The sequence below is a fragment of the Emys orbicularis genome, chromosome 9, assembly GCF_028017835.1.
Source record: "Emys orbicularis isolate rEmyOrb1 chromosome 9, rEmyOrb1.hap1, whole genome shotgun sequence".
NCBI classification, from domain to species: Eukaryota; Metazoa; Chordata; order Testudines; family Emydidae; genus Emys; species Emys orbicularis.
In genome coordinates this window covers 72,935,129-72,950,260 of record NC_088691.1, presented here as the reverse complement: position 1 = coordinate 72,950,260, position 15,132 = coordinate 72,935,129, and the positions used below count along the sequence as shown (strand labels likewise).

The 15,132-nt window shown below is 41.7% G+C and overlaps 1 protein-coding gene across 1 annotated transcript in view; it reads left to right on the top strand.

Moving 5' to 3' along the window:
* DNER (delta/notch like EGF repeat containing) overlaps positions 1 to 15,132 on the top strand; it is a 277,948-nt gene that overhangs the window by 223,571 nt on the left and 39,245 nt on the right. Inside the window, exon 8 of the mRNA XM_065411069.1 lies at positions 922 to 1,146. Coding sequence (XP_065267141.1) covers positions 922 to 1,146 — 225 coding nt within the window. The remainder of the gene's footprint in view (positions 1 to 921; positions 1,147 to 15,132) is intronic.

Sequence of the window (15,132 nt, the reverse complement as noted above, 5' to 3'; positions counted from 1 at the left end):
CCAGTCCACTAGACCTTACTGCCTCTTATCATTAAGAAATCCACCGATAAAGAACAAATAGTATGATTTGAATATACTGTACCATTGTATGCTTGTTTCTCTATTGTTGCACTTGAAAATATAATTTCATCCATTGCTTGTTTTGTAGAGTTGTTCTGCTTTTAAAATCTGTAGAAAAATGTTTGTCAGGTGCTGTCTATTATTGCAGTGATAAAACTACAGTAAAATAAAATGGCTATTTAATTCACTTATGTGTCCAAATGATGATTAATTATGGAGGGAAGAAAAGAAAAACTTTGTAAAGTAACACATCCTGTCAGGATTAATGGAAATGTATTACTAATGAAATACAATCACCTGAAGTGTAAAATGACATTGTTCTGAACAATACTTCCAAGATCAATAATAAATAGCAAGAGATGCCACAATACATGTATTGAATTCAGTATTTTTGGTCTAGCTAGGAGTATCCCTCTGAGTGTTTGCTACTGTTACTGCTCCACCATCCCCATTTACCAACTCTCTTGATTTTGGGAATGAATTTGGCTCCAAGATATTCATGTGAATTATACCTGCTTACACAATGTCTGATTTTTCTCACTTTCTCTATATTAAAGCAACGAGTTTACCTTTATAATTGTTTGAGATGAATGACACTTGATGTAAGATTTTGCAAATATCTTTGAAATCCTGCCACATCAAAGCAGTTACACTCCTTATGCACTGAGTTGCAATAATGTCACAAACATGTCAGCTGCCAGAATTAACATTTTTGTGCATACATATGTGTTTCTGTAACTCTTCCACAAAGTCAATTAGAAATACTAAAATGTGTAACTGTCAATTACTGCAAGTTGTTTTTTTTTAAATAGCATATGTGTAAAGAAGTTTTACTTACGAAAATCATCTCTTTTCAACTAGGATTTTTAGGATCTTCTTGTGAAGAGAAAGTAGACCCCTGTGCTTCATCTCCCTGCCAGAACAATGGGACCTGTTTCGCAGACAGACTTGCTTACTCCTGCAGTTGTAGTCCTGGATTCACGGGACCTACCTGTTCTCAGCTGATTGACTTCTGTGCTCTGAATCCTTGTGCACATGGCATTTGTCGCAGTGTTGGAACCAGTTATAAATGCCTCTGTATCCCTGGTTTGTACCAACCAGTTCCATGTTTTATAAGTCTTTAAATACTTCTTACACGGCTTCAGATACATAGTTTAAAATTACTTCCTTTTTTCTTTTCAGTATGTAATACACATTGAGCAGATGTTCTATCTGTTTAGAATAATGATAGGAATCTACACATTCCATTTGGATAATCAGAAATTGCAGGGTAAGCACTCAAAATACACACTGAGTTCCATATGGGTTGGTTTATATGTACAGCTGTATTATAGAACTGAAGCTTGCAGCGTGTGGATTTTTAAGGTGAGGCATCAAATGTCAATGAAACGAAAGATGAAGTAAAGGGATGGGAAGGCTTGAAATTGGCTGTTGGGGAAGGGCTGGAAACACGAAGAAATAAATGTAAACCACTCACAGTTGTTTAGTTATCTCCTAGAGCCCAATCCTACAGCCTTTATTCACACTCATTGATTTCAGTGGGACTGCTCTGTGAGCAAAGATAGCTGGATCAGATGGTAAAACTGCATGTGATTATATAGGCAAGAAATAAATGGGCTTCTGGATTGCATAGGAAATGAGATTTCCCACCCCTTTCTGTAATTTTTTCTCCTCATAATGATACCCACAACTTCAAGATTACTGGCTAAGCTACCCCCAGCAACCTGTGGGGGTTGTTGCCCCCCTCTGCAGTTTCTGTATACACAGCTTTATCATAAGAAGAAATTGCTGACAATTCCATATTCCAACAGTGATAACAACATAAACAGAACTGTTCAAGCTAATATAGAGAAGGTTCGTCCAGACAAAAATACAGAAAAGGAAAAAAATATCCTCTCTTCCTCATTGCTATCAACCAACCTTGCAGAGTAGCAAGCAGCGATCAAGGTTTCATGTTTGAAAATGCATAGGGAATGAACAATTAAGGCAATATCAAGAGAGACAATATTTTTGTGGTGTTTTAAAGTGAATCTATCCTGAGAAAGTACAGTTTGTAAAACTGTATACTTGAAATAAATAAATGGAGATATCCTATTTCCTAGAACTGGAAAGGGACCTTGAAAGGTCATCGAGTCCAGGCCCCTGCTTTCACTAGCAGGACCAAGTACTGATTTTGCCCCAGATCGCTAAGTGGCCCCCTCAAGGATTGAACTCACAACCCTGGGTTTAGCAGGCCAGTGCTCAAACCACTGAGCTATCCCTCCCACTGCATCTGCAGAAGAAAAAACATCTACCTCATAATAGGCAAATTAGTGTTGTGTTGACCACTTAGGATCATAATGTTGAAATGTGCAGAGCTACTTTCTTTTGATTCCTTGCAGAGGAATCTTGTTAACAGACATATACACTTGTTTCATTGTTGGTTTATTTATCTAAAGATGAACATATTTCAGGGCAGATGTACTCAGCTTTGCTGGGCTAGAAATCAGTGATGTAATTGAAAAGAGCCAGCGTGACAACTTGGTAGTGCAGTATGACGTTTGCACTGTGACATCGCCTCACCATATCAACATCATTATATATTGATGTAATCCTATGATGCACAAATGGCAACATTATAATATCTGCAGCTCCAGTCAGCACAATGTCTGTTCTCTTGTCATCCTCTCTTGACTTCTAGGAAAACGGGGAGTTTTTTCTCTTTCACCTTTTTTTTCTCCTCCTTTCCTGGTTTCTTGGCCAGATATGGAGGGATCCCATAAGCTGATCCCGTAATGGTCAGTGCAAAGCATGATGATGAGCTTGTGATGTGGGAGCTGGAACTGAGACTTGCCAATAAATCTTCAACTATTTAGCCCTCCTTGTGGTACTTTGTCATATTGCCTGAAATATCCTAGTGCTCCTGGGAGCAAAGCAAAAGAAAGTGAGCTCGGATCCATAGATCCATGAGACCACATTCAGCTATTGATCCCCAGTTTGAGTGGTACCATTTTAGATGTTTTCATGCCCTTCCTCTGGTCTGTATAAATCATGAAAAGAGTTTTCAGCTTCTCTATCCTGAAGTCTATTGTTATACCACCTTATTGCTCTGCAAACGGTGAGAGTTGGAATGATGCAGTTTAGGACAAAAGAAAGGTAAAGGCAATATTTTTGTTTAATTGGCTGACTGATTATTGGTGTTGTAAGGAAGAAAGATCATGCTTTGCTTGCTGCTTCCAGTTTCAGATAATTTTACGGTGTGGTGAAATTTGGCTAAATGGCCATTTTCCCTGACAAGAGTGAATTGTTGTCTGAGATCCCCAGTCTGCAATACTAATATCTTGTAAGACTAGTAAAGTTGTTGAGTGAGGAACCAAGAAACTTCGCAATTTATGAATTCTTTTTGGACAATCACCACTGTATGGACGATACAATTAACTGGCAGTCTCTTGGGGCACTACGAAGAAATTTGAGTAGTTACTGGTGAATAGTGCGACTGAACAATTGCTTCTAGATACAGTACTGCAGCACTTTTATATAAATTAGAACAGAGGTAGGCAACCTATGGCATGTGTGCCGAAGGCGGCACGCGATCTGATTTTCAGTGGCACTCACACTGCCCGGGTCCTGACCACTGGTCTGGGGGGCTCTGCATTTTAATTTAATTTTAAATGAAGCTTCTTAAACATTTTTAAAACCTTATTTACTTTACATACAACAATAGTTTAGTTATATATTATACTTCTAGAAAGAGACCTTCTAAAAATGTTAAAATGTATTACTGGCACACGAAAGCTTAAATTAGAGTGAATAAATGAAGACTCGGCACAGCACTTCTGAAAGGTTGCCGACCCCTGAATTAGAATATGTTGAAATAATCTTCACAGATTAGCAGCAAGACTATGGATTTGAACCATTACATAAAGTCTTCGAATATCACAACAGATGACATAGTTGTTCACAAATCATTAGAAGCCAGTTTAAATCCTGTACCGGGAATTTTGCAATGTGGTAGTGAAATTATTCCATTCAGAGGAAGGAAAATGGGGATATGAAATGGAAGACGAGGCTATGCCACGCTAGTGCTACGCCCGGGTTCACTTGCTGTCCGGAAGACTTAAGTGTCCAGTGGACACCAGTTGTCTTCTGGACTGGTGAATGGCATTAAATGAGACAAAAGCTTTGCTATTTCCTAGCATCTGGTATGAATTTCATATTTCAGGAGGTGAAGATAAGTCTCTCAATTTCAATTTTCCAGTCATAAAGCAATTACATCCTTCAAAGTTTATCGTTAGTTTGCATAATAGAGGAATCCCATGAGAATAGGTTAAATTGGGTATGTAGCTGAAGAGCAACAAGCCTAATCATATTTAAATATAGCTAACGTATCCTATTTTATAAAGAAGGTGAAAACTAAAACTCGTATCAGGTTACTAATTATTTCCACATCTGACAAAAATATCTTTTTTTGATTGCAGATAGGAGAACTTCCCAGGTGTTATTTTTCTAACTTCATTGAATAGAACTAGGAAATTGATGAGATTTTAATATTAACTTCTTCTTCATTCCTGATTTTTTTCCCCCACCAGGAATGAATGGGAGTGGGAATCAACTGTGTGGATATGGAGGAGACACCAGAAAATCCAGTGAGGGAGGGAGCAAGAGTAGTAGGAGGAACTGGACAGGTTGGCAGTGGCACCCCATAAATTGACTGCCTGGCCAGTGCTCTGCAAGCTAACAGAAAACCGCAGCTTTTCTAGCCAATGCATGCTACCAACAGGTGGGACAGGGTAAAGAAGCTTTCCTGCAGGGGAAGGGGGGCGGGGGAGAGAGCTGCAGAACTGGCCGAAAAGGAGAGTGGTTCTTTGTGATCAAAGGGTTTCATTGCTTCAATAAACCTTTTGATCTTCCAGTAGTTCCTGATGCATCACTAAAGTGGCATGTCGGAACTAAAGATGTAGGTATTAAAATGTCAGTAGTATGTATGCTCTGGAAGGTTATCTTTCAGCTACTGATAGGAAACAAATATACTTTAGGGTTAGAAACTGCAACGCTAAATGCCATGTTCTACCTTTGCATGATCCATGGGCAAACATGCCAAATCAACCCAAACCCCTGCACCCTGGAGGGCTTGAATGCTCTGTGGAAAAATAAATGAAAAAATCACTACTTTTGAGACTAGCTATGTACATCCATTTGTGGGCTTTTTGTTTCTCATTCCACAGCTCTTTTATCTTGTGGAAACCTATTTTTATTTAAACAGTACTCACATGGTTAAAGGTTTGCCAGACTGGACCCAAGGAAGTAGTAGTCCAGGCCCAGAAATTAAGTAAAGGTCTTTCAGATGGAAGTCAGTAGCTCAGATGTTTTTTGTATCTCCATGTGTGACATTTTATGCAAAGTGTTTAAGGAGCTGGTTTGCATACTTGCAAACAATTTGTATATGGCCATCAACTTCAGGTTTAAAAACTTGAGTGGATTTGGTGTTGATGAAAGGGATAAAATTGACAGCCCTGGCAAATTTAATCCCCTGCTTATCTACAGGGCAGCAGCAGGGCAGACTTCCAAGAGGCCCTGCCTTGCCAGCATGCCTCAGTCTTGATCTGAGGAGACTTACTCTAGAGGTAGTAGGGCTAGTTCAGCCTTCCAAGCCCCCACAGTCCTTGGCCTCTCTGAGTTTGCCATTCTGTGCAAAGCATGATAGTGAGCTTCTGATGTGGGAGCTGGAACTGAGACTTTCCAAACTCCGCTCATATAAGGGCCACCAAACATCCATTAGATGGGAACACCTGGTAATCTCTACAGAGGTGGCTATATGCAGACCGGTGATGTACAGGCGAAAGGCTCAGTAGCTCACTAGCATTGCCCTGAGGTACACTGTCCCCAGTAAGCAGTGGTTAGTGTAGAATGAAACAGGAGTGATATCTTACACTGTCCAAGTCAAGTGCTATGTATTTAAGCCAAGGAGATGAGAACAAACCTATGGTCTCCAGGCTCACAGCCCAGCATGCCTTCCCCTAGGCTAGAGGTATTTTGTATAGGAATATTCCTGTCAGAGATACACTTGGATACATATAATGTGTCTTAGATACTGTGACTTTTCAGGGATTACCCAGACCAGTAAAGGGTTCTGTAACCCCTGCTTTGTAGCTTGGTGTGCCTTATTGCTATGCTGCCATGGCTCAGAGTTCTGACACCTGTAGCCAGCCTGCAAGCATAGGTCTCAGCTCTGGCATCCACTACCCTAGTTACCCTTGCAGAGCAACCTCAGCAACCCCTTTCAGTCCTGAGTTCCCCCATATCCGTCTCCCCGAGTTCTTAACTAGCAGACACTTGGACTTTTCCAGTTCACTTTGGCGCGCACACACCACACAGTTTACACAGCAGAGACCTGCTTGGGGTAAAAATAAACAAAAAGATTGTTTAATAGAAAAATCAGATATTCAAAGGTGAGATAGTAAGGGGGGCAAACATAGACCAGTTACGCAGAAAATAAACATAAAGATGCCATCTCAGGCTTTGCACTTCTTTGGTAGCTAAATTCCCTTTTTCATCACAAATGACCTATTGCCTCTGAACAGTTTCCCAGCATGCCCTCTGTCCTAGAGGGGATCCAGTGTTTCATGGACAGCACCCCGCTTAGATGCTGGCTCTCAATTTATTGAAATCCTTACCCTCAAGCCCTCTTCCCTTTTAACAGGGTTTGCATTTTTCCCCCTTTCTCTCTGATGATGATAATTCATGGTTACACGGAGTGGGGCAAACTCTCTACTTTTTTGGTTTTCCAAGACTGGGGTTTTCTTTTCAGCTTCAGTGTTTTTTCATTAACTTGAATGGTCCATCATTGTTTTTCCCTGGGTTGTGCAAGGTTAGGGGCTTGAAGTTGGTTTCCTGTAAACAGCTTACCCGGGAGGTGCCTCTCCCTGCTTGATTGCTTCCCCCCACTGGTATGAGGTAGGGTTGTCAACAGTCCCTTGTTTTTTCATCTCTGCACAACAAGCTTGGGAGTTGCTGAGTGTTGCAAAAAGCAGCAAGAAATACCCCTGGTGAATGTAGGTGAGTACTGATTATTATTAATACTAATAATGATGACATCTGTAGGAGGGGTGGGGCAGGGGTATAAGTTCCTTTTTTTAAAATACAATGTTGGCAACCCTACTATGAGGTGATGCTGTAGTTGCACCATAGTTACAATTACAATATTCTACTCGTATATGCATGCATATATTCATAGCCATAACCTGTATACCTATTTCCTTATGTTATGTAGCTTATCAGAAACTTAATCTTGTTTTCAGAACTTCAGAGTCCATAAGTTCCACTTCATTTTCTTACATTTGATCTCAGGAACAAGTCTGGTTTTGAGGTTCTTAGGAGGGGTTATCACGTCTTAATTACAGAGGCAAAAAAACCACAGAGTTTTGCTCTCATCTGCAACCTCGGTGCTCTTTCCTTTATGCCCTCTCTTTTCACTGTCAGGCATACACTGTCAGCTGGGTTTTCATCTCTGTTACTTCTGCCTCAGAAATTACACATGAGAGGAATTTTAAACTGCTTCATTTAGCCTAAGGACTGTGAAATGTTTTGTTTTTGCCTTGTAGGCAGCTTGATTTCCATGTTTTCTGGCTAGTGTGCAGCGTGGAAGAGTGACAAATGATAGCTATGACACTTGCATAGCTGCACAATCTGCAGAGCACTCTCAAACCAGTATTTAATATTGATGGGGTTTTTAATGCTGGCTGTCATTATCACAAGACTGGGACACATAGGGATATCTTATGTTATCTAATGCAGAGGTTTTCAAACTATGGGGCGCTCCTCCTAGGGCATGGAGGTATGTTCAGGGGTGGGGGGAGGCAGCGAGCGACAATGCCAGGCAGCTCAGGCTTCAGCCCAGTGCAGTGGCGCTCAGGGAGGGAGCACCATCTCCACCCTGACTCACCTCTTTTTGTTTGGGTTGGGGGGGCACAACCAATAATTGTAACTCAAAGGGAGGGCTCAGCTCAAAACGTTTGAAAACCACTGATCTAATGGCTTGTTGTAGTAAAATATTTATTATAAGAGATGGGATTTTTTTTTAAAAAAGATACATTAGATTAAGACCTAAAATTTGTAAATTAACTTTTAAAAGCAGTTTGATGCTTTGTAGAAAATTTTTCTCATCTCAGAGGTAAAATAAATGATACATACTTATCCCCAATTTCTAAGTTATATATAGAACTTCAGTATATGTCCCCGATGGGAGCTCCAAATAGCTTCAAGGACTTGCCTGCATGGATCCAATTGCAAGATGGGTGACTATATTTCAGGAAGCACTTACGTTATTTTTAGTTACATCAGGCTTAACAGACAAACACTAAATTGCATGCATGCCCATTGAAACTGTGATAAATCAGAAAGTTGAGCATCAGAGCCAGTGTCCAAATGACTTACCAAAGCTTTTCTAATCTGAGTTATCAGAAAATCTTACATAAGAATGGCCATACTGGGTCAGACCAAAGGTCCATCCACCCCAGTATCCTGTCTACCAACAGTGACCAATGCCAGATGTCCCAGAAGGAGTGAACCTAACAGGTAATGATCAAGTGATCTCTCTCCTGCCATCCATCTCCACCCTCTGACAAACAGAGGCTAGGGACACCATTCCTTACCCATCCTGGCTAATAGCCATTAATGGACTTAACCTCCATTAATTTATCTAGTTTTCTTTTAAACCCTATTCGAGTCCTAGCCTTCACAACCTCCTCAGGGAAGGACTTCCACAGGTTGACTGCACTGTGTGAAGAAGAACTTCCTTTTATTTGTTTTAAACCTGCTGCCCATTAATTTCATTTAGTGGCCTCTAGTTCTTATATTATGAGAACAAGTAAAAACTTTTCCTTATTCACTTTCTCCACACCACTCATGATTTTATATACCTCTATCACAGTGATTCCCAAACTTGTTCCGCCGCTTGTGCAGGGAAAGCCCCTGGCGGGCCGGGTCGGTTTGTTTACCTGCCTCGTCTGCAGGTTCGGCCGATCGCGGCTCCCATGGGAGCTCCCAATGGGAGCTGCTGGAAGCGGCGCGGGCCGAGGGATGTACTGGCCGCCGCTTCTAGCAGCTCCCATTGCCTGGAGCAGTGAACCACGGCCACTGGGAGCCACGATCGGCCAAACCTGCGGACGCGGCAGGTAAACAAACCGGCCCGGCCCACCAGGGGCTTTCCCTGCACAAGCAGCGGAACAAGTTTGGGAACTACTGCTCTATCATATCCCCCCCTTAGTCTCCTCTTTTCCAAGCTGAAAAGTCCTAGCCTCTTTAATCTCTCCTCATATGGGACCCATTCCAAACCCCTAATAATTTTAGTTGCCCTTCTCTGAACCTTTTCTAGTGCAAGTATATCTTTTTTGAGATGAGGAGACCACATCTGTATGCAGTATTCAAGATGTGGACATACCATGGATTTATATAAGGGCAATAAGATATTCTCCGTCTTATTCTCTATCCCTTTTTGAATGATTCCTAACATCCTGTTTGCTTTTTGACTAATGCTGCACACTGCTTTTTGACTGACGTCTTCAGAGAACTATCCATGATGACTCCAAGATCTCTTTCCTGATTAGTTGTAGCTAAATTAGCCCCCATCATATTGTATGTATAGTTGGGGTTATTTTTTCCAATGTGCATTACTTTACATTTATCCACATTAAATTTCATTTGCCATTTTGTTGCCCAATCACTTAGTTTTTGAGATCTTTTTGAAGTTCTTCACAGTCTGCTTTGATCTTAACTATCTTGAGCAGTTTAGTATCATCTGCAAACTTTGCCACCTCACTGTTTACCCTTTTCTCCAGATCATTTATGAATAAGTTGAATAGGATTGGTCCTAGGACTGACCCTTAGGGAACACCACTAGTTACCCCTCTCCATTCTGAAAAGTTACCATTTATTCCTACCCTTTGTTCCCAGTCTTTTAACCAGTTCTCAATCCATGAAAGGATCTTCCCTCTTATCCCATGACAACTTAATTTACGTAAGAGCCTTCGGTGAGGGACCTTGTCAAAGGCTTTCTGGAAATCTAAGTACACTATGTCCCCTGGATCCCGCTTGTCCACATGTTTGTTGACCCCTTCAAAGAACTCTAATAGATTAGTAAGACGTGATTTCCCTTTACAGAAACCATGTTGACTTTTGCCCAACAATCTTTCCTGCCATTATTGAAAACGAAAATGTATTGTTTTGGACTTTTGAACTTAGCTTTGCTGGGAACAGGAACTGAAGTGGACAAAACTAAGGCTGCAAGTTCAACCCTGACCAAAAGCAATTTTTATCATCCAGCTTGAATAGCCCTTGAAATGCCTGTGAATATAAGAATTTTCCTATTAAATGAAATATTTCCTTCTCTGTCCCCACCCAAAACCATACACACACACACTACCTGCATTATATGCTCTGTAGCAAAAGGGGATGAAAATGCAATAATCACAGTACTCATCTATGCTCAACTATGGCCTGATTCAGTCTACTGAAATCAAATGGAGCCTTTCTGTTGACTTCATAGAACATTGGATTGGGCCCTTCATTTCAAAGCTATTTTTTTTTCCAGTTTGTAATGACCTTTTCCAATCTTTTAAATCCTACTTTCAAACGGAATTATCTTATTGGGTAGCAGTGTTTATTTTGAATGCAAAAGAATTAAAACTTTTTGATTTATAAACCATGAATAGCTGAAAGTAGCGTTTCCAATGAAACTTTGACATAAGTTGGCTCGATAGTTGTAGAAATCTCATCTGCTAATTGAACAGCTTTTAGAGCTGTAACAGCAAGATGGGATCGCAGTGAGGGTTGTAGTACCGTGGATGATGTCCTTATATAGAATGTCAATCTTCTACATGCAGTGGGAGTTTCTACCAATAATTTATTTAAGGAACCTCCATTCTTCTTCTTGTCTCTGTTTTGGAGACATTATATGAATTATAAGAATTTGGACTTTGAAATCCAGTTGGAAAATAATGTATAAAGATATTAGGGGAAACTAAGTATCAATTCCAAGATGGGTTGCCAAACTGCTAGTGTGAAATCCTGACCCTATTAAAGTCAATGGGAGTTTGGGTTTTGAGCTTAGTAGAGCCAGGATTTCACCCCTGGATAATACATAAAAATAATGCGCCCAGGTAGCACATACATTATAATCCCACATGTACAGACATGGATATAAGACGGGCGCACACACATTCAGATATACATCTCCAAGTCACCAAAATATAGAAATTGTACAATAATTAGAACATTTTTTTAAAAAAAGTAAGAGAAAAGTGAACCGGGGGAGCAACTTCATTGGTAATAGCTAGGGGTGTTTCTCTTCTACTCTTTGCCTTTCCTTCCTGCAGGTTTGTAGCTGGGGGCAGGTTGGTCTCAGTGCTTCAGTATGGGCAGCTGCAACATTTCCTGTAGTTGCAGCAGTTTTTCTCTCTCCCCTCTCTCTGGGGGCAGACCAGTCTCAAGACCTTGGCAGTGATGGCTGCAGGTTAATTCCAGCTACCAGCTATCTCACAGCCCTTTTCGCAGCCTGCTTGGCACAATCTGGCCAGGGCTTGTGAATATGCCTCTCTCATCTGGAGCAGCTTTCCTGTATCTCTCTGTCTTATTCAATCACTGTTTAATTTCAGAACTTATCAGACCACACCACATATCTTGTCTTCCTCAGCTATACCTCTTATTGCCTCTGCAGCTCCTATTGTACATGTAATTCTGGGAAGTCTTTTAGGATAAAGTTTGTATGAAACAGAACTATGCCAAGCAAAGCAGAGTTTTATTGTATTGTACCCCATTAGGCCAGCACACAGAAGTGCTTGGGGTCATTAAGTCGGGGGAGGTGGCTAGGAAGGGGGTGGTTGTTGAGGAACTGGAGCCTAAGAGAAGCTTCAAGAGCTTTTCCCCTTGTCCCTCATCAGCCTCTGAGGGGGAGGCAGAGCTACTTCTCCCCCTGCCTTTCATTGGCCAGTAAGTGCAGAAATTGAGAAGAGGGTGGTAAGAGCTGCTATGTCTTTGGCCCCACCAAGTACTCCTGGAGAGGTTGAGAATCAGCCAATGGCTCCTTCTCAGCAGCCTGCCTGACCCAAACTCTGTCCTCTCCAGTCTGGCTCCCATAGCCCTTCTGAGAATGGTTGTCTACAGAGGCAGCTCACCTAGGAAAGGAGCTGCCTGCAGGCCATGGAAAATACATGGGGTAGAGATGCCCCAGCCGCTGCAAGCCAGTCTGACTGGACTCCTCTCTGTTAATGAATTATGTAAGGGTCAATGATCCCAGCCTCTTCTAGGCACTCTGCCTGGACTCCTCACCATTTATGGATCAGGTTAGGGTGGGTGGGGTCCGAGCCCCCAGGGAAGTCTGTGTGAGAGAGCCTAGGAGGTTTGTGAAGGGGAGATGGTATGTGTGAGGAGACCTTGATATGCATGTGGGACTCAACGAATGAAAATGTGAGGGAAGGACTGTGAGTGACCTTGGAAGGAAGAGGGTGTTTGAGAAGGAGAAAGGAGGATTTGGGCATCCAGGGGAAAGAAAGAGATAGGTGTCTGTCTTTGTGAGGGAGGATGGCAGAGGAAGGGGGACAGCCAATAGGGAAAAGGAGGTGTAAGGACTGGGTAAAGCTGGTTAGAAAATAATAAATTTCAAATTTTTTTAAAGTGAAAATCAGGGACAGATTTTTCCAGAAAATGTTTCCCATTTTTCAACCATCTCCTGGATGGGTGAGGGGAAAGGAGCGTGGAAAGGGGACTCCTCTAACCAGGAGTAGGGGGCACATGCACATCATTATGCCCTACCTGCCCACATGAAGATGTGGCTGTTGAATACATGTTCAAGTTCTGCCTTCACCTGGGAAAAATAGAGCTATAAGTTCAGTTGCCCGTTTTGCCTGTAAAACATACTGTAGGTGTTTTTCAGCTGAGGCGGCACTGAAGAACATTGCACTGATGACCCAGCAGTTGGAGTTGCTGGATAATGCAGATATTATTCATTGTTTTTGTCTGGTCACACATAGACTAAGCTATGCACTGTACAAGCGCAAAGATGAAATCAGTTTTTTTCATTGATTCTGACACAAAATCAGCAGAATTTTAATAAATAGGCCAGAGACAGATGAAGTTATCAACAAAAGATGCCTCTCAGGTCAATGTATTCATTTAATCTCTTTGACTGCAAAGATAAAAGTGATTTATATAGATTTCAGAGGATACATGTATAAACAGTATAAGCATCTTAATGTATTTAGAGCGTATTAAAGAACAATAACACAAAACAGGATGGTTTGCTAAGAATTGTATGATGCATCCTAGTTTCATGGGAGGAAAATGAAAATATCACCTTTCCCTGCAGTAGCAATGGCCTGATCCCATTGTAGAGTTTTGCTATTCTCTGCAATGCAACTAGAATCAGGCTCTTGGTAACAGGATGAAAACATTATATGCCTTCCCTCTTGAGGATTCAAATAGAGTGTATAGGCACAATCCACCCTCTAGTGGGCAAAAAAGGCATCTTTTCCATATTGTATGTGGTATTTGACAACATAAACTCATAGACTTTAAAGCCAGAAGGGTCCATCATGATCAACTTGTCTGTTCTCCTGAACTTCACTCACCTGGTCATGTAATAGGCCCATAACATCTGGCTGAGTTACATAAGTCTTGATTTAAGTACTTCAAGTTGCAGACAATCCACCATTTACTGTAGTTCAAACCAGCAAGTGACCTGTCATATTTTAATGAAAAGGAGGTGAATACTGATTTTCAGAAGTCAATTGTTTAATCATGCAATTCAGAATATTTCCTCCAAGAAAAAAGTAATTACAAACTCTTGAAAATATTTATGCTTAGAATGTATGAGTACATGTATGTTTAGCATAAGTATGTCCCGTGTACCATTTTAAAAATCTGCTAGATACCTGCCATTTCTGTGATATACGTATTGGCTAAAGATGTTACTATATAAAAAATACTATGTATCACAAGTTAGCTGACATGGTTGAGAATAATATACAGCGGAAATAGTTAATTCTTCAGTCTTAAAGAGCTGAAATGTACGGAGAACAGGAGTCTCAAAAAATTCGTAATAAGGTAACAGTCTGATTGCCTAAATGATTTACTTGAGAGATTACTGCATGCACACGAAAGCACTTGAAAGCACTGCACTCAGTCTCAGGCAACCACAAGATATAACAGTGGAAAAGGAAGCTTGCTCTGTATATATTTCATTTTTTTTAAATTATCCTTGACTTGGCAAAATCTTGGACCAGCAGAGTTACTCTAAATTGAGACCAATTAATTGAGATCAGAATCTTGTGCCTTTTGCACTTCCTTCTTTTGGAGGGGGGTGGGGGAACACTCCTGCAATGCAGTACTGTTTTCACAACAAGCTAAAGACTCTTTGATGAAATGTAAAATACAGTGGAGAACCCACACATTATGAACTGTTACATTCACACTGATATTTGAGACCCTTTTTCCAGTTATTTCTTTTTTCCTTGTTTTTATAAATATATGTAACAAACAAGTGATTCAAGACTTTTTAAAGTATACAATCACTGCTTTAACACCCAGCAATGGCGCTGAAACCCTTTTAATAGTGGGAGTGCTGAAAGCCAGCCCCTTACCCTGTCCGCCCTCCCCCTGCAGCTGGGGCTGGGAGCAGTGCCGTGTCTCCGGGAGGGGGGGACCTGGACAGGGGTAAGGAGGCAAAGGCTGGGGGCGGGCACGGGGCTAGTAGCAGAGCCCCGACCTCGGGGCCATCGGCTGAGGCCCCGGGAGTGGGGGGCCGAGTGCAGGTCCTTGGGCACAGGGCCAGTGGGCAGAACCTGAGCTCCAGACACAGGGCCGGGGAGCAGAGGCATGGGCGCGGGGCCCCAGGATTGGAGCCCCAGACATGGGGCCACAGGCTGGGGAGCATGACCAGCAGCCGGGACCCAAGCCCTGGGCTGGGGAGTGGAGGCCTGGGTGCAGGGCCAGCGGCTCCGCATACAACCTGGGGGTGTTGCAGCACCCCCTGCACCTCTAGTTCCTGTGCCTATGACACCCAGTACTGTATTATAATTTACAAAACAGTTTTCATAGTGT